A 25,019-nucleotide genomic window follows, 5' to 3' on the forward strand; every position below is an offset into this window, starting at 1 on the left:
AGGGTGCACATTTATGATCTGAGCAGAAGAGCCCTGTAAGTGCAGAATTAAGTCTCATTATAGAGCTTTAACACTAAGGGTGTACTAGATTCATATGGGAGGGCACACAACCAGCCTCCTGAATCCCACTTACCCTGGTTTGGGATGGAGCCAAGGAGACCCAGTGCACGGTCTGGGCTGTCTTACGATATTAGGTGCAGTTCAGCAGAGGTCAGCTCTTCTGTGAGTCAGGGTGTTTTAGGCCTTGCTGTACATCTCCCTTGATAAGCAAGCAGCTGGACTCCTAGATTTCATTCTTGGAGAAGAGGAAGAATGGGCTTTGGTTCACTGGCTGCCACAATGCTGTCTGGGTTGGGTGGTAGCAAAAAGCGTTGTTTGATAGGTTAGCTGTCAGGGGTAGGGGTGAGGAGAAGAGGGCGTATGATTACTCTCTCTAAAGCGTTCTGTTCAGGTTCTGGGTCTCAGGCTGCTTTTCATTCCAGCAGAGACCCAGTCACCCCAGGAGCAAAAGAGGCTGAGGTGAAGTGGACCATATTTGGGTCATTTCTTCTAGCTCCCTCCTCCTCTGGTCCCAGTGAGGACATAAGCCCTGGAATTTGCATTCCAGTGCAGTTTAAATACAGCATGTGAATGTGTGCAAAAGTTGCCCACAATGTGCTGTAAAAGAGACAAGGTTTCAGTGGAGAGAAAAACCCCACCTGTCTCCCATCTTGCATTTTGTACCCTCCGGGCTAGGTCTCTTGACAGAAAAAGGGGGACCCTTACTGAGCATCCTGTGAAGGTTCGTAATGGTCAGGGAAGCCCAGGGGACTTCTCTACTGCTGGAGGTGGGATGGGGACATCGGAATTGTCTCAAAAAGTGGAGAAAAGTGAGAAAAATCAGAATTCTATTTATACCCTTGTCTCTGTGCCACTTCTCTTCACTTGTCTTTATCTTGTTCTGTCTCATGAGTTTCACCAGGAGCATTTGGGAGATCTGGGGGTGGAGGTGAAAGTTGAGACCTGATGCTGGAGGGGAAGCCAAGGAAGAGGGTTTTTATGCTGAAGACCTGGATGGAAGCAGCACTAACATCCCCAAGGGGCTAGAGATGGCAAATGATTCTTCCCAATCAGTACTCACTCTGTGGAAAAGTAACACTGGGAAAAGAACTATCTTAGCAACAAACAGATTTGGGAGGAGAAGGATAAATAATAACCCAATACCAGTGCCTGAGGTTGAAACTGACTAAAAGGGGACAAAGGAAACCAGGGATCCAGTTCTGAAATACCCAGGACTCCTGTCCTCACACCCCTCCTGGGACATACCCACTCTGGAGACACTTGATGTGGAGGTCTCAGGCTCTGGGAGTGCACAGCTGGCCAGTCTCTTCTCTTGATGGCCAGAAGCTAGTGCTTCTTATTCATGCTGCAATCCCATTTAGATGTTGAGCAACTTCTGAGCTTCCCTTTTTCTAGACTGAGTTCCAGTCATGGTTCTGGGACAAAGTAGCTGTGTGTGGTCCAGAGTAGTTCATTGATAGAATCAACAAAATTGGTTGAAAACAATGTGTGTCAGGCATGCTGAGTTCTGGGACAAAAAAACTGAGTGAGGCATAGACCTTACCCTCCAAGAACAGAACAGCCAGACACTAATGATACAACTCCATAGCACCATGTAAATTAAAAAAAAAAAAAAAAATTGCAGTACGTGAGTATTGAATTATAACTAAGTAAGGTGGCTAGAACTATAATCACCCCAAGAATCCATTCACCAATCGAACATTTGTCCATTTGTCAACAATTACTATTTGCCAGTCACTGCTAAGTGGTAAGTGATACAGAATTAGTCCTTTTGGAGCTCACAATTTATTGGAATATGAAAACAATTTAATAATTACCCCAAAAGTGTGATAAGTGCTGTGAGAAGGGTGGTACAGGGTTCTGTGGGGGTAGTGGTGGCTTCATGTAGAAGGGTCTTGTGATGCTCCTCAGAAAGAAGTGGAGGACAGAGCTAGAAACATTGATTGTACAGCAAGTTATATAAGACTGGGGGGAAAAAAAAACTCAGTGGTCTGTGGTAAAGAATTGCTGTGGGAACACCCAACAGGGGCCAGGCTTGGTGAATCAGAGAAGGTCTCCTAGAGGGACAGAGGTCCAAGCTGAGGCCTGAAAACTCAGCAGGAGTTAGCCAGGCATTGAGAAGGAAAGAGCAGTCCAGAGGGGACAGCAAAGGATAGGAACAAGCGTGTGACAGTCTGGAAGGCTGACTGGTTCAGCATGGCTGGGGCAGAGGGTGCAAGGGGGAAGGTGAAGCTGGAGAGGTAGGCTTGGGTGAGCTCTTGCTGGGCCTCGTCAGCCTTGCTAAAGATGAAGGCTTTATCCAGAGGGGCATTGAAGAACTTCAAGCCTAAGACCAAGAAGGAGAGATTTGTGCCTTAATGTCAGTTCGGTTGCACTGCAGAGACTGGTTTGGAAAAGGGAGAGAGATCAGACTTTTGCAGAGATCCCAGAGAAAGACTGGAAACCAGAATTAAAGGGCTTGGGGGAAGAGAGGTGTGGCTGCAGATGGATTTGGGCATACAGGTGGGAGGAGGGTAGCTGAGATCCTTGAGAAGAGAGCCGAGGAAGAATGTGGAGAATATAAAAGGGAGGGCAGGGAAAGAGGAACCAGCAGACAGGATAAAACCTCGGAAGTGTGGTGCACTGAAAGCCAAGGAAGGAGGAAGGAAGGGCACAGTGGAATGCTGCTGAGGGTTAATGACAAGAAGGAAGAATGTTCACTGGGTTTGGTAAAAAGAAGCCTTCCTGGTCTTGGTGGGAGCAGCTCCATTGGACAGGTGGGATCAGAAGTCCCAGATGTCAGGGGATTGAGAATAATTTGAAGGAAGGAAGTGAAGGCAGTGGAGAAAAGAAGATAATTTTTAAAGAAGTTTGGTTGTGTTTGGAGGGAGAGAAAAATGGAGAGAGCAAAGTATATAAAATCGAGAAAAAAAAATGCTTTTAAGTTTTGAACGTTTTAACACACTGTTTAGAAGAAGGGTTGAGTGGAGGAGGAAAGACTGAAAATGCAGGAAAGTGGGGATTAGTGATGGAACAAGCCCTGGAGAGCGGGCGGGGGCGGCACTGACAGTCCCGGCGCAGGGATTACCCTCCCACGGGAGCCTGGTGGCTTCTGTCGTAAGTGGAGGAGACAGCGCTGACATTCAGCCGGTTTGCACTGGTACTGTTCAACCAGTTACTAAAACACTTCTGTACCAGTTAGTAAGTAGTATAAGAGTAACTGCAATAAGCAGTAAAAATGATTAATAAAATACATTATAATATGAACTCATCAGTTCAAGTAATAAGAGATCGCGACAGCCATTGGTAAAATGGGCTTCCCGCTGTACCTGAGACGCTTCGCAGCGCCATCTGCCGGTGGGGTAGCGTCACTGCAGGCTAAGCGGCTGCTTTGAGCCTTATAACTCTTTAAAATTGCCTGTTCAAATTATCTTTGAATTATGGAGTTGCTATTGCTTCTAAATAGTTTAGCTTCTGCTTTGATTTTCTTGCTAGTACATTGTCATTCTTGCATCAGTAGTAAATTGCAGTGTTTTAATATTTACAAATTCAAGAATTTTTAACAAACTATTAAAGCCAAACTTGAATAAAGAGATAAAGTTTGAATATGTCTCTTAATGTGCCTTCAGAAATATCATAAATGAGAATGTTTTGGTTCCACGGGAGAACAAAGAAGAAATATTGATGAGGTGCTGCTCATGATGTCTTCTGTTACTGTTAAAAAAAAAAAAAATCAAAATTCTTTCCAACGTTTTGTTTTGAAAATTGTCTAACACACAAACTGGAAGAAAGGACAATAAACACCCGAAACACTCATACAAGGATTTGACAAATCCTAACATTTTGCCACTAGTCTCTATCTTGTTTATCCTTCTGTCTTTCTACTTATCTTTTTTTTCCCCCTAAACTGATTGGAAGCAAGTTGCAGACATGCTCATTCATCCCTAAGTCATCAGTATATGTCTTGCACAACCACACTAGACTTACCATGTCTAATGAGTTAGTAATTCCTAATCTAACCAGTCCATTCTAAAGGAGATCAGTCCTGGGTGTTCATTGGAAGGACTGATGCTGAAGCTGAAACTCCAATACTTTGGCCACCTCATACGAAGAGTTGACTCATTGGAAAAGACCCTGATGCTGGGAGGGATTGGGGGCAGGAGGAGAAGGGGACGACAGAGGATGAGATGGCTGGATGGCATCACCAACTTGATGGGCATGAGTTTGAGTAAACTCCGGGAGTTGGTGATGGACAGGGAGGCCTGGCGTGCTGCGATTCATGGGGTCGCAAAGAGTCAGACACGACTGAGCGACTGAACTGAACTGAATCTAACCTAATATCATATTCAAGCTTTCCCAATTTAAATATCTTTTACAACATTAAATAAACAAACCAGGAATCAAGTTCCACACATTGTTCTTCGTTGTGATTATGTCCTCTTCTTTCTTTCTTTTTCTGACCACACCACATAGCATGTGGGATCTTAGTTCCCTGACCAGGGATCAAACCCTCAACTCCTATATCCCTGCATTGGGAGAGAGAAGCTTTAACCACTGGACTACCAGGAGGTCCCTCCCCTTTTCTTTTTAATCCAGAACAGTCCAATCTTCATAAAATTGACTCTTTAAAGAGACTAGGGCACTCTCTTCTATAGAATATACTACATTCTGGATTTGTCTTATAGCTTCTGTGTTGTCATTTAACTATTCTTCTAGCTCACATTTTTTTACTAAAAATTTAGCTTCTAGTTACCCAATTTGGGGACTAATTCTTCAAAAGTGCTGCATTTGTCACATTGTTTCACATTGGAATGCACTTAATAGGAGGTCATCCCATAGCTAGTGATGTTAAGTGTAATCAACTGTCCTATGAAAGTAAAGTGTTCCCCTTTGCAGTTAGCAAGTTATCTGCATGGTTCTTTGACACAGTGATTTTTTGTTGTTGTTGTTGTTGCACCTTGCAGCCTGTGGGATCTTAGTTCCCTGAGCAGGGATCGAACCCAATCCCCTAGCAGTGAGAGCCTGGAGTTCTAACCAATAGGCTGCTGGGAAGTTCCTGATACTGTAAATATTCTAAAAAACTTTCACCCAATAATTGGCATCCATAGTGACCCTCGCCTGAATGAGTTCATCAAGGGTTACAAAATGGTGCTTTTCTACTTCTCCCACTACTCCATTTATAAGGAGATATTTATCTAGAGGGGAGCTTTCCCTTATCAACTGGAAAAGGAGGGTTCCTTCTAAAATGCCATGATAAAGGCTTAATTATTTCCATTTAGTTACCAATTTTCAGAGTAAGGTGGTGGTATATTTATCTACAAAGGTAGAAAGTTACAGTCTTTTTTTAAAAAGAACTTATAGGTTCCCGGTTTTTATCCATCTAGTATTTTCCAATCATAGCCATTATTCCTTTTGTTCTCAAACTGTACCAAATGTGTACAGTAGGTGCCCTTTTAAGCTAACTCCTGTGTCCTTTTGACATGCCCCAGAGTTGTCTGTGACTACTTTCTTGCTTGTGGCATGACGATGTCCCAGGCTCAGTTTTTACTTTCCCAAGCTCCAAACATGGAATTAGCCGTTTCCTCAGGGAGTACTGGTTCTTTTCATGAAAAATGGTATATAGAAACCACTATTTATTTATTTATTTTTTAGTTCTACCACTTTATTGCTACCAACCCATTTCCCTCCACCCTCGTGCACACATGCTCAGTCTTGTAATCCCATGGACTTCAGCCCTCCAGACTCCTCCGTCCATGGACTTTTCCAGGCAAGAATACTGGAGTGGGTTGCCATTTCCTTCTCCAAGAAACCACTATTTAGATGCTGGGAGAGCTCATTACTGCAGGGGTATCACTGCTTTAAGACACTTTTAGTGTTAAGAAAAATCATGAATTCATATTGATATTTCCAATTCAAATTTTATAATTTAACTTTTTTTGATGTATTTTATATCTTTCATCAGGATAATTTAAAATTTTAATAAGCTTGACATTTATCTATTTGCTTTATCCTAAAATATTCATAAAATAGTTTCAAAATTAGTCTTTAATACTACTGACAGTAAAATAAGTGAAATTTAATATTTTTATTTGCTGTTCTTTTAATCTTTAGAATATTTACCATGAAGGATGTACAGTGTACTGTATTCAAACGTCACCTGAGGGACTTCTCTGGCAGTCCAGTGGCTAAGACTCCATGCTTCCAAAGTAGGGGGATACTATTTAGATCCCTGGTGGGAGAACTGAGTTCCCACATGCAGGTAGGGTCTGCAGTCCAGGTCTTTTTTGTCCCCCTCACTCCCTCGCTTTGCTTGCTAGACGGCCAAAGCACCCGTTCCCTTACTCCACCGTGGGCTAGGTTTCCATGCCTCTCACCTCCCTCCCCCGTTTTATGGAAAGTCCAGGCGGCCTCAAACTCACCAGCCTATAGCCTCTCCTGCGTTCCTTGGGTGGTCCTGCTCCAAAATGGGCCTGTGAGGAGTTGCAGGACAGTCTGTGCCAGCCGGTCCCTGGGGGCCCAATATTTGTCTGTACCTTCTGCACTCACCGCCCCGCAGCACAGTTCAGGGCTTTTTGAGCTACAATCCCTGCTAGATATGCTTCCCCACTGTGGGCAGTGTGGCGGGTGCGGGGCATGCCAAGGCTGAATTGGAGGCCTGGGGCCTGAGATCCCTGGGGGGTGGGGTAGGGTGCGGTGGGGTGGGGGATAGTCACTTCTTCCCAAGAAGAGGGGGGAGACCCGGCTTTATGAGAGGCACTGGATGGAAACCCAGAAGCGCAGTTTTAGTCGGGGCACTGTCTCCCTTGGCACCAGTTAATAAGTAAGCCGTAGTTAGTAGGGCAAAGAAAAATGAATTTCATTTTTTTCTCTGTGTAACTATTTTCAAAGGCTTCCTTGTCTGGGCACAGAGTGGTCTGTCCCACACCTTGTTCTTCCAGGGAAATAAAGTATCAGGTCGAGCTCCCCCCCAGAGCAGCCAGAACTCACTGAGGACAGAGCTGCTGATCCTCGGGTGCTTGGATACAGAATAAAACTGTGCCTCGGAGGCTCCACCTGGGCCCTGAGGATCCTGTGCTTGTGGTGCCCGTAGCCTGGTCACCCTCAGTGGAGTCGGGAGAAGTTTCTCATCTCTTCCAGGAGCCTAACCCTTTGGTCCCAAGTTTCCCCATTCTTCATGTCTAGTCTCACTTGCCCCCAAAGATGTTTTTTGGACATTGAAAGGACTCATTCCAGGTGCCCCAGCTAGCCAGACCCCTATTTGAGAAGCTAGGAGGTGCAGGAAGAGTGGAAGGGGTCTCTCGTGGGTGAATTAAACATTTTTTGTCTTCGAACTGATCTTTGAGAAATTTAAATTTAGCTTATGCAGTCCATCTTGACTACAATGGTCAAGAGTATTTATTTTTGTCGCTGGGAACAATCCCCAGCTCTGAGCTCCATGCCATCCCCTGAAACCTCACCTCCACCCAGGCCTGCCCCAGGTGATACCCTCATTCATGTTCAGGTAAAAGGGGAAAGGGGCCTGGATTGGACAGAAACAGCAGAATTCCAGTCCTTTTGAGGTCGCTATTTTGAAAGGCTCGGAGATAGGAGACAGAGTGGCCAGGACGTGGGGCCAGAGCCCCGCTCCACCCATGCCACCCCCTACCCCTGCCCCGTCTGCCTCCTCCCCTGTCACAGCGCTGACTCTCCCAGGGAAGCTGGATGTGGACCCTCAAAGTGGAGAGTGTTTCTCCAGCCCACTGAACACAGATCCTGTCCTCACAGCACCCGACTGGCCCAGTCCCACCCCAAACCATGGAAGGAGGGTAGACCGGGTAGCCTGGCATGGAAGGCTCCACCCAGTGATTGCAGCCAATGTGGTCCAGGCCCTTCCTTCCAGGCTGGGCTTACCTGGTCCCTGAGCACCTCGACTCTACATGCCCACCTTCATTGTCAATCTGGTCTGGCTGAGTCGCAGGGCTTCCAGGATTGGCTAGCCGGGATTTGGAGCCATAAGAATGTCCTGGATGTAAAGTAACTAGCCTCCAACAAATAAAAATAAATGGGAAAAAAAAAAAAAAAGAATGTCCTGGAGCCCAGGGTCAGGCTTGCTCACGCTGCAGTCTCCTCCACCAGAGAGAGAAGGAGCAGGAACCCTGTTCCCTGCACCCCTGGGATCCTGGATGTCCAGGGTTTCGCCTGCTCTTCCCCTTCTGCTAGCCTCTGAAACCAAGTAGACAAGCTTTGAAATATCTGGGGTTTTGGTTTGAGGTGGCTGCAGTTTTTCATTGTGACTTGATAAACCCAGAGGTTTTTCCTTCGTTCAGAGCCAAGCAAGGCTGCAGTGGGGAGAGTGTATGACAGCAGCCCTCTCTGTCCCAGCCCCATCCCCACCCTGTGTGCTGCGCTCAGTCGTGTCCAACTCTGAGACCCCGTGGACTGCAGCCCACCAGGCTCCTCTGTCCATGGGGATTCTCCAGGCAAGAATACTGGAGTGGGTTGCCATGCCCTCCTCCAGGGGATCTTCCCAATCTAGGGATCGAACCCAGGTCTCCTGCATTGCAGGTAGATTCTTTACTGTCTGAGCCACCAGGGCAGGCTGTTCCCTCCTTTAGTCCCAGCAAGTCAGCCAAGAGCAAAGTGGGTGCCCTCCAGAGGAGGCCGGATCAAAAGTTTCCCCACATCAGAAGCTGTACGCATGCTGATCCTAAACTTGGTATCATGGATCTGGGGGTCTGAAGTAAGAAGGGGGAAAGCTGAGGTCCCAGAGCCAAGGAGAAGGAGTCTTATGATGACATTCCAACTGGACTTGGCCCTCAGCACTTGGGGATTTGAGGGGGGAAAACCCGAGTTGGGGTAAAAATTTTATTTTTCTGGAGATCGAGACTCTCTACCTGGCTAGGCTGGGGTTTCACATCTATAGGCACTGACTTGGCTTCACCTGGGGTCCTTCCATCACCCACCTCTTGTCCTAGCCATTGCTAGTCTCATTACAGGAGAAGGAACTGCAAGTGAAAGGGTCAGGCATCTACCAGGTCACAGCGCCAGTGCCTGAATGGACATGAGTTTGAGCAAACTCTGGGAGGTAGTGAAAGACAGAGAAGCCTGGTGTGCTGTAGTCCATGGAGTCGCTCAGACACAACTGAGCAACTAAACAACAACAGAAACATATATGTAATCTTCATTTAGTAATTCTATTAAATCTATCTCCTAGTCAAGATTTATAACCCCAGCCAATGCCCAGGAAGTTCCGAGTACCCCTTCCCCATTGAAACCCCGCTGTCAAAACATGGTTCCAGGATTTCCCTGGTGGCCCAGTGGCAAGAATCCGCCTTGCAATGCAAGGGACAAGAGTTCAATCCCTGGTCCAGGAGAATCCTATAATCCACGGAGCAGCTAAGCCTGCTCTGCAACTACTGAGTCCACGAGCTGTACCTAGTGAAGCTCATGTGCCTGGATCCAGTGCTCTAAAACAAGAGAGGCCGCTGCAAGGAGAAGCCGGTACACAGAAATGAAGAGTAGCCTTCACTAGCCACAACTAGAAAAAGCCTGCATGCAGCAACTAGAGAAAGTCCGTGTACAGCAACGAAGATCCACCACAGCCAAAAATAATCTTTTTTTCCTAAGATTTATTTATTTATTATAAAATAAATAAATCTTAAAAAAAAAAAAAGGATCTGCCTGCCAATGCAGCGGACATGGGTTTCATCCCTGATCTGGAAAGATTCCACATTTGGGACAGGGAACGGGGGGCGACTAAGCTCATGTGCCACAACTACCGAGCTCATGCTCTAGAGCCCATGTCCTGCAACAAGAGAAAGCCACTGAAATGAGAAGCCTGTGCACCACTGCTAGACGGTAGCTCCACTAGAGAAAGCCCGTGTGCCGGAATGCAGACCCAGCACAGCTGAAAATAAATAAATAAATATTTTAAAAAGTTAAAAAGAAACATGGTTCCATCTTCTGCGGTAATCTCTGCTTTTCTCTATGCTTTCCCATTGGTTTGCACTTTCTGAGAAATAAAGAGCTGCAGGAGATGTCTTCCCTAGAGCTGAAAAATCTCACTGTGCATCTCAAGCAGGTCCTTGGAGCTTCCTGCCTCTGGCTCTGCTGGGTGGGCTTCCCTTCTATCCTTTTTCTCTCCAGCTGGCAAAAACAAATCAATGAACAATGTGTAGAACAACCCTTCTAGGAAATGGTGGTGGTGAGGGGTATAGAAAGTGTATGTGTGGGGAATCCACTCAAGTAGATGAATTTTGAAGCAATTTGTCACATTAACTCCAGTATTGGAGCCACAAGGGCCACTAGAGTGTACCGACCCTCTCAGGTCAGAAGGTTAGAGTCTCCTCTTGGTCCCTTTGACACTGCAGCAGCCTCAGGGCCCTTGCTTGCCCTGGGAATGGTTGGGAGGAAGTAGAGGGGAGATCATATTTTGCTACCGGCAAGGTACTGTGCATTCTTTATCTCTTTCCTCCACAATAATACTGAATTTCTTTATATTCTGGTAAAAAATTTAAAGATAAATGTCTCACTCATTATGTCATCTATTTTTCATTCTGTACATTTCAGTATAGGGCATAAGAGAATATTTTGTGGATCTTTCTGTATGTTGTCCTCCAAACTTATTGCTGGATTGTTCAGTAACTCAGATAATCTAAACTTATAAATAATGAATTATAAATTCAATGGTAGAGCAGTTTTCCACAGTAAGAAGACTATTCATGGAGTTTGTGCAATCTGCCAATTTAAGACTTTCAGCACCCTGGACAGATCTATATGTCTATGGACTCTATGCACTCTATATGCAGTGTATATGGAGCTGGAGTTCTCTCTCAATTGGACACAATGGCATACCAGAGAGGAAAGTTTAAGGAAAACCTTAATTGTCATGAAATTATGATTTTAAACACAGTCATTAATCACAATCTCAAATTCTGAATCTCTCCCACTTTTAACATGGCATTAACCATGATGTCACTATAACGGAAAAGCCTGTTTGTGCAGCAGTAGTGAATCACAGGGGCAGTAAATCACTTGAGTCTCTCTTATGCCAGGCAACCCATCTACAGTGAGCCTACAGTAACAGCATTTAGACCAAAGTAAGCACTTCAAGAAGGACAACTGTACCCTGTAAAAAACCCTAGAGAGGTTGAGGGAAATGAAGGCAGAAAAATCCATTACATTTGAGAGTAGAGATCACTGCTAACTCTTTTTTTTATACAAGTTTATTTATTTTAATTGGAGGCTAATTACTTTACAATATTGTGTTGGTTTTTCCATACATTGACATGAATCCACCATGGGTGTACATGTGTTCCCCATCCTGAACCCCACCCCCCACCTCCCCACTGCTACCTCTTGAGAATTGATAAGAAGTTTGGAAAGAACAAAGGGCCAGAAGCACATACAATTAAGGAATGGGGAATACCAAGGAGCCTGGTCTGGCAGGAACATATTCCTAAGGTAGAAGGTGGACTGGATTGGTAGGGTGTGAGGAGCCCAGGGGTTTCCCAAATGGAGGTAATGGTAAAGAACCTGCCTGCCAATGCAGGAGACTTAAGAGATGTGTATTCAATCTCTGGAAGATCTCCTAAAAGAGGGCATGGCAACCCACTTCAGTGTTCTTGCCTGGAGAATCCCATGGACAGAGGAGCCTGGCGGGCTACAGTCACGGAGTTTCAAAGAGTCAGACATGACTGAGATGACATAGCATGGATGCCCAGGAATTTACCCCATCTGGACAACGGTTACAAATCTTTGAGTAGGTCTAAGGTATGAAAAAGTGTATAATGATGGGTGTAGTGGCAAGAGAAAAACAAACATGTTTTCAGTTCAACTTGTGTGAGCTATGTTTGGTATTGAGATTTGATAACCAGATTTGAAGTGAATGCAGATAAAAATCCTTATTTCCCATCTCCAGCAATGCAAGTAAACTAACAAGTGGTAGAACAAGGACTAGAGGACCAGACCACTTCTTGGGCTGCAGTTGCTGCTGCTAAGTCGCTTCAGTCGTGTCCAACTCTGTGCGACGCCATAGACGGCAGTCCACCAGGCTCCCCCGTCCCTGGGATTCTCCAGGCAAGAACACTGGAGTGGGTTGCCATTTCCTTCTCCAATGCATGAAAGTGAAAAGTGAAAGTGAAGTCACTCAGTCATGTCCGACTCTTTGTGACCCCATGGACTGCAGCCTACCAGGCTCCTCCACCCATGGGATTTTCCAGGCAAGAGTACTGGAGTGGGGTGCCATTGTAGAACAAGGGCGATTTCAGGGACAGAGAAGTAGGCAGAGCGCAAAACTCTGAGACTGGGAAAGATCAAGTGTAGCTGGGCCTAGAGAACCTGAGTTCCAAATGTAGTTACTGTTTTTAAAAAATAACTAATTTTTGACTGTGCTGGGTCTTCATTGTTGTGCTCAAGCTTTCTCTAACTGCAGTGAGCAGGGGCTGCTCTTCATTGCAGTGCATGGGCTTCTCACTGTGGTGGCCTCTCTTGTTAACGAGCATGGGCTCTAGGTGTGTAGGCTTCAGTAGATATGGCTCAAGGGTTAGTTGCTCTGCAGCATGTGGGGTCTTCTTGGACCAGGGATCAAACCCATGTCCCCTGCATTGGCAGGTGGATTCTTTACCACTGGACCACCAGGGAAGTCCTATAGTTATTATTTTTAAGTTATACACAGCAGAAATGGGATTTCAGTCAGTCGTCAGTCAGATCATCAGTTTAATTACCACAGTCTAGTATTATGTAAAATCAAAAGATTTTGGGATGGCTGTGTAAGGATATATGTGTAAGAATGTATGTACAGAGCTTTTACTGTAGTGATAAAGGAAACCTCCTAAATATTTATTGATAGGGTAGTAGTTGCAAACATAATACAATAAAAGTGTTAGTTGCTCAGTTGTGTTCCATTCTTTGTGACTCCATGGACTGCAGCCTGCTAGGCTCCTCTGTCCATGGAATTCACCAGGCAAGAATACTGGAGTGGGTTGCCATTCCTTTCTCTAGGGGATCTTCCCGACCCAGGGATTGAACCCTCGGCTCCTGCATTGCAGGTGGACTCTTCACCATCAGAGTCTCTAGGGAAGCTATAATACTATGGAATAGTGTTAAAAATGACATATTAAAGTTTACTTTGTGACACCGGCACAATGTCCAATTTGAAATGTAAGTCCAACTTATAATGAGATACCACTGGCAGGATGATACTGTACATGTAAAACAGCAAAGAGCAGGGCACTTTGAATAGAATGATTTCATTTTCAAAAAGCTACAGCAATGGGAATTCCTACCAGTCCAGTTATGACTCAGTGCTTTCACTGCTGAGGGCCCGGGTTTGATCCCTGACTGGGTAACTAAGATCTCACAAGCAGTGAGGCATGGCAACAAAACAAATCAAATAAACAACCCCACCAAACAAAACCAGTAAAACAAAACAAAAACTACCATGAGCAAGACAATTAAAGTTATCAATATTTGAAAGAAAGAAGATTAACTATCTCCATTTGCAGATGATATGATCCCATGCATAGAAATCCAAAGGAATACAATAAAAAATCATTGGAATTAAAAACAAGTTCAGCAAATTGTCAGGATGCAAGATCAACATACAAAAATCTATTGTATTTCTATATAGCATCAGTGAATAAACCAAAAATGTATTAACAAAAAAACAATTTATAATACCACCACCAAGAATAAAATAGGAGTAGAATTGAGTCTAAAAATAACTCTCACATTTATGATCAATTGATTTTTCAAAGAGGATGTTAAGACCATATGCATAATATAGCTACTGAAAATATGTAAATCTGTGACCCTAGGATTTCTTTTTAAAAATATATACATAGGAGAAAAAGATGCTTGCTCCTTGGAAGAAAAGCTATGACAAACCTAGACAAAGTATTAAAACAGAAACCTCACTTTGCTGACAAAGGTTCGTTTAAGTCAAAGCTATGGTTTTTCCAGTAGTCATGTATGGATATGAGTGTTGGACCATAAAGAAGGCTGAGCACCAAAGCATTGATGCTTTCAAACTGTGGTGCTGGAAAAGACTCTTCAGAGTTCCTTGGACTGCAAGGAGATCAAACCAATCAATCCTAAAGGAAATCAACCCTGAATATTCATTGGAAGGACTGATGCTGAAGCTGAAGCTGAAGTACTTTGGCCACCTGAAGTGAATAACTAACTCATTGAAAAAGACCCTGATGCTGGGAAAGACTGAAGGCAGGAGAAGGGGACTACAGAGGATGAGCCGGTTGGATGGCATCACTGACTCGATGGACATGAATCAGAGCAAACTCTGGGGGATGGTGAAGGACAGGAAGTCCTGGTGTGTTGTAGTCCATGGGGTCGCAAAAAGTTAGACATGATTTAGTGACTGAACAACAACAGGAGAAAAAGAAGGGTCTTCCATTCAATTCCAACAGCCAGAAAAAGTGTTGAGTGAGGGAATTCCGATTTCTGAGAAGTGGAGAAAGCACAGCTGCACAAGAACAAAAACTTAAAATATTTTTGCTGCAGTAGCTTTTCTGCCTTTAATCCCTTTAATTGACTGCTCCCAGCTACAGTGAAACACATGGTCTGTTTGAAATAAATTGTGCTGAACAGTCTGGAAAAAAAAAAGATCCTGGAAGATCATTGTTCCAGTCAGAACAGAACCACATGTTTGAATTGGAAAAGTTGTGTTGGGTCTTCCAAATCTTAGGGGCAAACACACTTGTTGTCTGGAGGTTTTGAGGTCAGAAGTCCACAATCAGTTTCAGGGGGCTAAAGTCAAGGTGTGAGCTGGGCTGGTTCCCGCTGGAGACTCTAAGGAAAACTCCATTCCTTTACCTTTTAGAGCTTCTAGAAGCTGCCTATGTCTCTTGATTTGTAGGCCCTTCCTCCACTTTCAAACAACATCCCTTCAATCTCATCTTCCATCATCACATTGCCTTCTCTTCTGACTCTGACTCCTCCTTTCTTAGCTAAGGACCATTATGATTACATTTGGGCCCACTCTGAAAATTCATGATACCCTCCCCCAAGGGCCTCAACTTCATCACATTTGCAAAGTTCCTTTTACCATTTAAGGCACTATTTACCGTTTTCAGGGGTTAAGATATGATTAGGGGCCTTTATTCAGTCTGCTACTGGTAGGATTAATTATTTGTAAGTAAAATGGTTAAAGGGAAGCAAATTATTGACATCCTATTGCAGTGCAGTCTTATTTACTATGACTTCGGAATATATTTTCTGCAATTAAAATGCTTTAAAGATGTATACTACGTATCAATAGCTTTTGCTATATATGTATTCAAGACTATGCAATTTGGAGCTATGTTTTCTAGAAATGGTTGTGGGGGCCACTGAAAATTATAAGAGGAAGGATCAAATGACATTTTGCTTTACAAATATCTCTGTTTGTTGGCAGTGCCTTTGGAGGAGAGTAAGACTGGAAGCAAAGAAATGTGTTAGGAAAATTTGGCAGAAATCTCAGGGACAGATAATGACGGTTTCAGCTAGGGCAGTGGCCACACACTGTGCCTGGCATCTCTGCCAGGGTCAAATGCCTGAGACAAAGCAGCCACAAAAGGTGGCAGGGAAGGCTGAGCCGGAGACCAGGGTGGCACCGGGTAGAAGCCTGCCCACTCTGAGTCGGAGGTTTCAAGGGACTTGGATCTCCTGAGTTGAGGCACTGTTAGGTATATTGGGTTTGAGTGCTAAGTATTTGTGGACTTGGAATGAGTGGTGCTAGGTGGAATGAGGGCAGGGATGCAACCTCAGCTAAGAGCATAATCGGGGGGATGGAGCTGCCACAAGGTGGCGCTAAAGGAGCGGACTCTAGGCGAGGGACGCCGACAATCTGTGACCAGAGCAACTGCAGAGGAACTTCAGGAAAGCCACTTTTCCTTTTTATTTTTCTTTTTTCAATTGTATTAGGTTTCTTGTGAACCATTTTCTGGCATCGGAGCCCACTATCCTCTCTTCTTCCTCCTGGTTTTTTCTACAATTTGACTTTTCCCCTTATATTGAGGAAAAATCTTCCTATTGAGATATTGCAAATTTCCAATAAGGGACAATTGTTGTTCAGTCGTTAAGTCGTGTCCGATTCTTTGCAACCCCATGGACCGCAGCACGCCAGGATCCTCTGTCCTCCACCATCTCCTGGAGTTAAGGGACAATAAGGGCAGTGAACCATGTCCCTTGAATCTCCACGTTTCTCACTAACCCACACTCCACAAGCTCAAAGGATAAAGTGGAATTTCTTCTTTTACACCTACATCTCTGGGAAGCAAAGGGCACACCCAAGTTTGGGGAACACATCTGAGCTGGGAGAACTAAGAAACCTGCAAGACACGGGATCCCAAATCCGTGCATGTGGCAGGGATAGTACAGGGGTCTATGAAGTATGACAATAGGGAGAGACCTGTGGAAGCTCTCAAGTGGGAGTCAGCCATACCCCAAGCGAAAGTGAAGTGAAATGGAAAGTAAGAATCTCAGCAGCTGGGCAAAAGCCAGACCCTGACGTTGTCTGGGAGTGTTTGCGGCTTCCCAACTGTGCAGCTCAGACGCATTGCTGCATCACTTATTCCTTAAATCAATGGTTATTTTACATCCTCTACCTACCAGCCACAATGCTGGACTGGGCAGGTACAGAACTCCAGGAACTCTTGCAGAGACATGGATCTGGTGACACAGATTTGGCACCACAGCCAGCTGCAAGCAGACCCATGTGCCTCGGGGCTCTGTTGCTACTTGCCCGGGGGGGAGTCACTCCCAGTTTCCACTCCCAGTCCCTAGCCCTGGCCTGCTTTGGCAAGGTTCTGCCAAGTGGAAGCCCCAACAATGCCAGAAGAAGAAAGACAAGTTCAGGCCGCCGCCCAAGACAGAAACCTGTAAATGCCTAAGTCATAGCTCCTGGTGATTTTTCGTGCAAGAATATTAAGAGATCAGGACTCCTGCAGTCAGTATGGAATCGATGTTGGCTATATGCTTATCAGAACTCAAAACAGTTCAGGCAAAAACAGTTTCTGGCAAAACCACATCTCTGGAATGGATGTTATCAGCTCCTCCTGCACACTGGAGGAAATTGGACACTGTGGTTTAGATAACCTTGGAGAGCTTGCAAGTTTCAGAAGCTTGGTTGCACAACACCCAAGATGTTAACAGCAATTCATATTCAATCATGATGACAGAAAATTCTTGTATTCAGGGAATGCTTCCTAATTCTTGTATAATACCACAGAAAGGGCAGAACCCAAATGTAGCAGCTGAGACAGAAATTCAAGGATCAATGACATGCTTACTAAACTAGATGCAATGAGATAAGTGCTGGAACGCATCTGGAAAACAGCAGTGATGCAAGAAATGACAAACAAAACTCAAGGCAGAATTCTGAGATCTTGGGTGCTTCTTACATGAGCAATTGCGTTTTTTAAAAATATTTTATTTATTTACTTGGCTGTGTCAGGTCTTAGTTACAGCGGCATGCCAACTCTCAGTTGCAGCATGTGGCATTTAGTACCCTCACCAGGGAAACCCAGGCCCCCTGCATTGCGAGCGTGGTGTCTTAGCCACTGGGCGACCGGGGAAGTCCCAGCAATTATTTTCAGAGGCCAGAACACGGATTGATTGTGAGGACCTGAAACCATGATCTTTTGACGAAGATCACACACCTGGCCTGAGGATGTAATGAAGCTCAGGTTCTTGATGTCTCATCGCAGAAAGAATTCAGCAATTGACCAAGTGGTAGTGAAGAAGTGGATTTATTTAGAGAAAAACACACTCCCCTGAGTGTGGGCCATCTTGGAAGGCAAGAGGCCTTGAGAGAAACAAGTGGAAATGAAACAGGAGGGAAGAGGGCAGGGCACAACCTTTTAAAAAATGACACAGCAATAGGACATGACAAAAACTGGTTAGAACCAGCTAGGTCCAAGATGGCAGACAAGTTAACCTCCAGTAGACCTTAAGCCTCAGTATACAGTCACTGTAACATACTAGCATGCTCAATGACATACCCATCAGCGTTATGACAGATCCTGCAAGCCGTGTAGTTGTGGCGCACAGGCCTAGTTGCCCTGTGGCATGATCAGCAGGGACCAACCCGTGTCCCTTGCATTGGCAGGCAGATTCTTAACCACTGGACCATCAGGGAAGTCCTCCCCTGTCCTTGAAGTGTGAGTTCTGCCTACCGTTCCCACAGTGGGAGCTGTTCTGAGGACACAGCTTTGAGAGAGCGAAGTGTGGTTGAGATAATCTGGACTAAAGGCATGACTGAAGCCTGTCAAGGCCTCTATATAATAAAGATTCTTGTGGGTGAGTAGGGAGACCTACTTGTCTTGCTGCTGTCCAGAATAAGCTTCATTTGTTATAAGTTCCCTTGCTTATTTTAAACCTGTCACCTACCAACCTGGAGAGGTCTACCTTTCTTTCATCTCTCCCTGCCCTCTGTGAATGGGGGCTGCTTTCAGAGTTTACCTAGGAAGCCCCAGAGGTTTTGAATCAAGAACTAGAACCTTTACCTCCCTCAAGTCTTTTTTCTTCTTTTCTTTTCACCGCAGCTGGTGGCATGTGGGATCTTCATTCCCCAACCAGAGATGGAACTCTGGCCCCCTGCAGTGGAAGCATGGAGTCTTAACCACTGGACCACTTGGGAAGTCCCAAATCTTTTTTTCAAATGGCACTCTTAGTTGGGATTCCTTCAAAGCAAACCCAATGACGAAGACCTGGGTGCAGGTAGTTTACCTGGAAGATGATCCCAGGAACTATGGTGAGGGAATGGAGAGTAAAACAAGGAGAGAGGGAGGAAAGTGTATAGAGGGCACGTCTAAATAATAGTGCCACCAGGGCTCCACTCTGCTGGAGGCCCTGAGACTATGTAGAACATTTACCCACCGATACTCATCCCTCACTGTTTGGAGTTGCTCCCAGGAATATTACTCCCTGGCAGTTTGGGCCTACCCTGCATGGCTTGTTTCCAGATAATAGTCTCAGTCAGAGACAGAAGCTGATGCCTTAGGTGGGAAGGATCTGCCGGAGGTAACCTCGTCTGAGGTTGTCTGAGCAGGTGTGGAAGAGGCACCCTGAGTCTGCTGGACACCTTCTCAGTGCTGCCTGCCTAGGCTGCTCTAATTGAACCTGGAGCCTGTATTCCACAGTTTCTTTGCTATCCTGGCCTTTTCTGTTGCACATATCCTTTTAGAATACATAATTTATTGTCATACGTTGCTTTTTTTTTCTTGTCTTACTTCCGACTTTTGTTCATTGACGTATATCCTAATTCCTAACCAAATAGCCTGGCATAGAGTAGACCCTCACAAAGTAGTTATTAAATAAATGCATGAAATCCTGGCTTTTTGATGCCTAGTGGGAAAACTGGATAACTTCATTTGTTGGTCTTCAGTGTTGGAAGAAGCTTTGGGAAAAGAACACAGCCAAACTGCCTTATGTACAAATGTGTACTGTGGGGACAATAACTCAGATTCACTGATGTCCAGGACCTGTCTTTTCTAAAATACTGCTTGTTATTACAACCATAGTATAATTTTGATTACTAATTAAACTCTACTGCAGTCCCCTTAATACTCAGTTTTCAAGGTATCACCACATATCTCATTTGATTGTTAGAGCAACTTTGTCACATAAAGCTAAAATTATTTACTATTCCCTTTGTTGAGAATCTAAGTATTTCTGAATTCCCTTCTGAATTCAGAACATTTCTGAATTCCCTTCTGAATTCAGAACAGTCTCTCAACTCCTCTCTGTCCACTGACAATAACTATACTTTTTTTTTAACCAGTTTTAAAAAGTGCTAAACATATCTAAGGTTCAGGAATAATTAAGTCTCAGTTTCTATGGCTTTTGGAAGACCTTGTTTACTTATTTATTTTTTGCCTGTGCTGCATAGTATATGGGATCTTAGTTTCTGACTAGGGATCAAACCTGCGCCCCCTGCAGTGGAAGCGCTGAGTCCTAACCACTGGATTGCCAAGGAATTTTCAGACCTTGTTTGCTTGAATCAATTGTGATGATATAAGTTTCTTCTCCTCTAATTTTATCTAACGAGTCCTAAAAGAGCACAGATTTTGGACTACTCACTTGCTTAGAAACATTAAAGAAAGCTAACTACTGCATACTAGGGCTTTGATTTCCTCTTTGTTACAGGAAATCCATTTTTGCACATATTGACTATTGTGTCATAATTAGTAAACATGAAAAAGAACAGAGTTTTGGGAGGAGGAAGAGGCTATGATCTCTAGTGAGAGGAACCCCACTGCTATCTCACTGTGGACGTGTTCAGTCATGTGTCCTCATAAATCACACTTGAAACCACTTGGCCAAGAGTCAGACTGAGTGTGCGAGAAATAACCAGCTCAGAAATGACAAGGAGGGAGCCAAGGAAGGTGAGCTGAGGCCACAAAGGGTCCAGGCCTGTACAGAGTGTATCTTCGGGCTACACATTTGTGTTGGCTGCTACAGTTGACCAGTTGGGCACTATCTCCAGAAACAAATGTTAAAGAATAACTCAGAGACATTTAGTTACTTGCACGGAGATTAGTATTTTCCAAGCAAATAATGTATCCACATGTGAGGGAATCAGTGCAGAGAATGAGTTAGGCACAAAGGCAAAATGAGGATGTGGTAGATTGCTACACTGGTGGTCCTTAGGGAATCAGTGAACCTCCCAGTATTCCCACCCCAGCGTAGCCCCTTCCACACTGAACCTGGACTTGGCCATGTGATTTATGCTCATCTAGGGGACATCAGCAAGCGTGATGAGAACAGAGGCTTGACAAGCACTCATACCCTGGAGCTTGTCTTCTCAGATTACTCTCTGTGGAAGCCAGAGCCATGTAAGAAGTCCAACCACCTAGAGACAGCCAGCTGTGAGGATGTCAAAGCCAGCTACATAGCAAGGCCACACGGAGAAGCAATGAGGTATCATATATGCAAATAAAGCTTGAGTCTTCCAGACCAGGTACCAGCCACCAGCTAAATGCAGCTGAGTGATTTCAGCTGATGCCATACAGAATGGAATAACCACCCAGCCAAGCCCTCAGTCAGTCTAGCCTACACAATCAGGGGAAATAACATTGTTTTAAGCTACGACATCATGCTGCGATTTTTATGCAGCAAGGAATAACTGCAACCAAGACTTACAAGAGAAAGGGAAGAAAGAAAATTGCATTCTGGGAATAGTGAATTTTGTCTACTTTTGGAGTAAGCTGAGTAGCTGGCACCCAGCAAAGAAGTCAGTCTGATATTCTGTCCTCAAGTAAACTGTCCAGGAATATCAAATAAAACAATTTTTGTTGTTTACTGATTCTCAAGAAAACCTTGAAGGTTTACCTACAGAACTTATTGTATAATATCTGCCAATGTCCTTCTGTTAATACTTTTGACTTTAATTAGTTCAGGTTGAACAGTGTCTCTTGGTAGAATTTTATAGAAGAAACAGAGATTGGGAAAAGACCCAACACAAAGTGGCCTGCAGAATCTGAACCCTCCCTCCGCCAACCCCACCCTAACTTCTTTTCTTCTGTTAAAAACAGCATCATTGACATATATACACTACCATGTGTAAAATAGCTAGCTAGTAGGAATCTGCTATATAGCACAGGACGCTCACCTCGGTACTCTATGATAACCTACAGGGATGGGATAAGGGGGTGGGAGGGAGGTTCCAGAAGGAGGGGATATATGTATACACATGGCTGATTCATTTTGTTGTACAGCAGAAACAAACACAACACTGTAAAGTAATTATACTCCAATAATAAAATTTTAAAAAGAATAAAATAAAAACAGCATCAGGGACTTCCCTGGTAGCCAGTGGTTAACAATCTGACTAGCAATGCAGAGGATGCAGGTTCTATCCCTGGTCGGGGAACTAAGATCCCACATGCCACGAAGAAACCATGCCTGCATGCCACTACCAAGCCTTGCATGCCACAACTAGAGAGTTCAAGTGCTGCTACTAGGACCCAACACAGCCAAATAAATAAATATTAAACAAAATAAAAACAGCATCAGTGGCATCAGCAGTTTGTCTGTCCAGCCCTTTAGTCAACAGTCAGAGCTACCTAAAAATGGACTATCTTAAGGCTCAGGGCCTTGCAAACATTCTTGGAGCCTGAGTTCCAACCACGGTACTGCACCAAGGAGGCAAGGGTGGAGGGGCACCTGGGAGGCAGGGTCCTGGAAACAAGAGCTACTTCCCAGGGCCAAGTGGTTAACTGGGATCTCCCTGAATGGTGGGACTAAGGATGACAACAACAAAAGACAAAAAGGACAAAGAAGAGGTTAACTGGTGACAGAGAAATGCAGACAGAAACAGAGGAAAGAGCTGAAACACTCACAGAACAGAATTACACAAAGTTAAGTAGAATTAAAATTTATTTGGAAGACAGGGTGAGTCCATCACTGGTGACTGGAGCTCTGAGGCTGCACTTTCTCCTCAGGAAGCTGGGCTGGAATGGGGTGGGCTGTGTTTGGCAAGGGCTGTGGTGGTTTGGGATCTAAGTTAGATGAGCAGAATCAGTTTTTGAAGACTGGCACTTTTCACACCAACCCAAAACTCACCCATTTGTCCTCTGCAGCTCTCCATTACCCATTGTCTCTACTCCCTGGGTTAACCCCCATTTTCTCAACCACCTCTCACCTGCCTGGTTCCCCAGCTGGGCCTCGGGTCGGTCTCCCCAGAGCACATGCCTCGGGTCGTTGAGGAACCGTTGGCTGCGCTGGCATGTCAGGCAGGTCTGTACAGTCCAGCGCTGACCTTTGCAGCCTGGAATGCATGTGGGAGAAAGAGAGTGCTCAGGTTTAGGAGAAGAAAAGGTCTCCTGAACCCAGTGTTGCCTCCATTGTTTGCTAGTAGGGATTCTCCTCCCTCCCCACCTTGACCGCAAATTTGACGGTGTCAGGTCCCTGAACAAAGTCTATCACTTTCTTGGCACCCTTTTAAGACAAAGTCCAAACTCCTTAACAAGCCTCTTCAAGGTCTGCCCTGTTTCCCTCTCCCACCTCAGGTCTTGCCCTCGCCCACCTCAAAGCCCGCCTCCTGAACTCTCAGTTCCTTGACAGCACCGCAGGCTTTCTTTCCTGAGGCCTCACAAATGGCAAGGATTTCCATCTCCTCCTCCCCTGCCCTTATAATGAACTTCCCCACCACTGGTTTAAATAACTTAGTATTCTACTCCCCTAACTGGAGCATTTTTCTAGGCTATTCTAATCGTTCCTGTCTTAGTCCACCCCATGAGACCATATTTCAAAAGAGAATGTTGATTCTAGAGCAATCCTTGACACATCTCAGAAAAATAATTCTTGAATGAACGAATGAAGATGGGAATCATCCTCCATGATGTTAAATAACATCTATTATCGTGGCCGGGCGAGGCTGCCTCTCAGGGGAACATCATTTTTCTACTGCCCAGATCTGTCTGTCCAAGTGGAGTTAACAACTCAGAGAGAGCCGACGACTCCAAATCCCACACCTGGCACGCGTCTGCCTCGAGAAAGAGATCACTACCTGTCCCCTCCCCAGCCCACAGGTGTTCCTCATACATCCCACCTTAGCAAGAGGGAGCACTCACGTCTCTGGCGCTGGGTGCAGGTCAGACCCGGGATGAGGAGGGAAGAGCAGCCACGGCAGAGAGTCCGCTTCACCGAGGGGTCCCTGGGGGCGGAGGCAGGTGGTGGTCTGGACGTCCGCTCTCCCCCTCCAGTCCTTCCCCCGTCCCGCCCGCTGCCGGGCTCCATAACCCCTCTTACCGCCGTAGTACGAGCCGCTTCGCTATGGTCCTCTCCGTGTGGCAGTAAAACCTCGCTAGCGCCTGGTTCTCCGGGTCCTGCGCGAGGACGCAGTGGGCGGCCTGGGGGAGTGAGCCGTCACTGGGGGCCCTCCGCATTGGGCTCCCCGCCGTGCGTGAGCCGCGGACTCACCTGGTACAAGAAGTTGAGCCTCTGGAAGGCCTCGCGGTCCTTCACCGGCCCCGCCATCCAAGCCGAGCGAGCTCTCCACACGCTACCGTCCACAGGCCCCGCCCCCAGGACAGCCACGCCCCCGGCGTCCGCGTAAGACCTCCTGGGAATTGTAGTTCCGGGAGCCGTGTGCGCTCCTTTCTTTCTGGCCTTCCTTTCTCTGGCGCCACCCTGTGGCCTCACAGACCAACTATTTGCAAATCCACCCTGCCCCTGCAAATCAGAGCCCGGCGGCCTTCTCCTACTCTTTCTCAAGCCAATAATATTAGGCAGAAAGTGGAGAAGTTAGTAGAGCAGAAGAGTCTTAAACCCTTAAACATCGTCAGGGCAGAAGACTCTTCTCTTTAGACAGATAGGTTGGGAGATGGTTAGGTGCAGTTTATACCCGGCTAGACTTTCTGCCCTATGCTCCTGAAGACAAAGGCAGATGCCAGTAAGACCTACAGATAGAAGCAGCAGGTCTCCCTTTTTTACACAAAAGCACTGGGGCCAGTGGGAGTGACGCTGGAAAGGATCATGAGGGTAGTGGAGGGAGGGAAGCGGGCTCCTGGCTCTTAGAAAGCACAGCTTCCTCCCAATCTTTTCCACTTACCAGATGCAGTGCTGGCCACAGTAGGTGATCCTCACTAACCCCTAGTCTTAGGAACTGAGCACTGAAATCTTTCAATAGCGTCCCCTCCCCCGGAAGAAACATCCCCTGTAGTACTTCACATCCCTCCCTTCTACCTCCTGCTTCTGCTTCATAATTAATACCACTCCTTCCTGAGGTTAGAAGTAGAGGGACAGAATATACATAAACCGAGACAGGAGAGGGCAGCAATATCAGGAGAGGATGAGAATTCTCTCCTCTCTCAACCACCGCCCCCTACACCCTGCCCCAATCAGGACTCCAGTTTGAAAGAAATGGCTGAAATTTCCTCTCAGATTACTTTCACAAGGGCCTCCAGACTCAAATGAGGAGTATGTTTAAAAGGCAGATATACCCAGGCCCACTCCAGACCTCAATCAATCACTGAGGGCAGGCACCAGGAATATGCTTTTTT

General features: G+C 45.5%; 1 protein-coding gene across 5 annotated transcripts; it reads right to left on the reverse strand.

Moving 5' to 3' along the window:
• Positions 1–3,536: 3,536 nt before the first annotated feature.
• On the reverse strand, positions 3,537–24,957 carry RPP21 (ribonuclease P/MRP subunit p21). Of its 5 annotated transcripts, none has more exons than XM_061147220.1 (5): positions 23,938–24,949; positions 23,767–23,867; positions 23,589–23,671; positions 22,658–22,783; positions 3,537–3,753 (listed from the first exon to the last, which is right to left on the reverse strand). In XM_061147220.1, the coding sequence occupies exons 1-5, from the start codon at positions 23,992–23,994 to the stop codon at positions 3,674–3,676; spliced, it is 447 nt and encodes a 148-aa protein (XP_061003203.1). In that variant the 5' UTR covers positions 23,995–24,949; the 3' UTR covers positions 3,537–3,673. The 5 variants fall into 5 exon arrangements, with proteins under 5 accessions (XP_061003203.1, XP_061003205.1, XP_061003204.1 ...); XM_061147222.1 differs by lacking the exon at positions 3,537–3,753 and adding an exon at positions 11,304–16,161 and having other exon boundaries at positions 23,938–24,948; XM_061147221.1 differs by lacking the exon at positions 3,537–3,753 and adding an exon at positions 22,375–22,514 and having other exon boundaries at positions 23,767–23,843; positions 23,938–24,957.
• Between the last annotated feature and the right edge of the window lie 62 nt (positions 24,958–25,019).

The sequence above is a fragment of the Dama dama genome, chromosome 7 (genome assembly GCF_033118175.1).
Source record: "Dama dama isolate Ldn47 chromosome 7, ASM3311817v1, whole genome shotgun sequence".
NCBI classification, from domain to species: domain Eukaryota; kingdom Metazoa; phylum Chordata; class Mammalia; order Artiodactyla; family Cervidae; genus Dama; species Dama dama.

Bases quoted from the DNA above. Each gene is read 5' to 3' on its own strand.
- RPP21 (XM_061147219.1), bottom strand. From the start codon at position 23,994: ATGGCGGGGCCGGTGAAGGACCGCGAGGCCTTCCAGAGGCTCAACTTC. The intron at 22,784-23,588 runs GTGAGTGCTCCC...CATGCATTCCAG, and splicing joins CTGCACCCAGCGCCAGAGAC to GCTGCAAAGGTCAGCGCTGG. The intron at 22,515-22,657 runs GTGAGAGGTGGT...CATCTAACTTAG, and splicing joins CCAGCTGGGGAACCAGGCAG to ATCCCAAACCACCACAGCCC.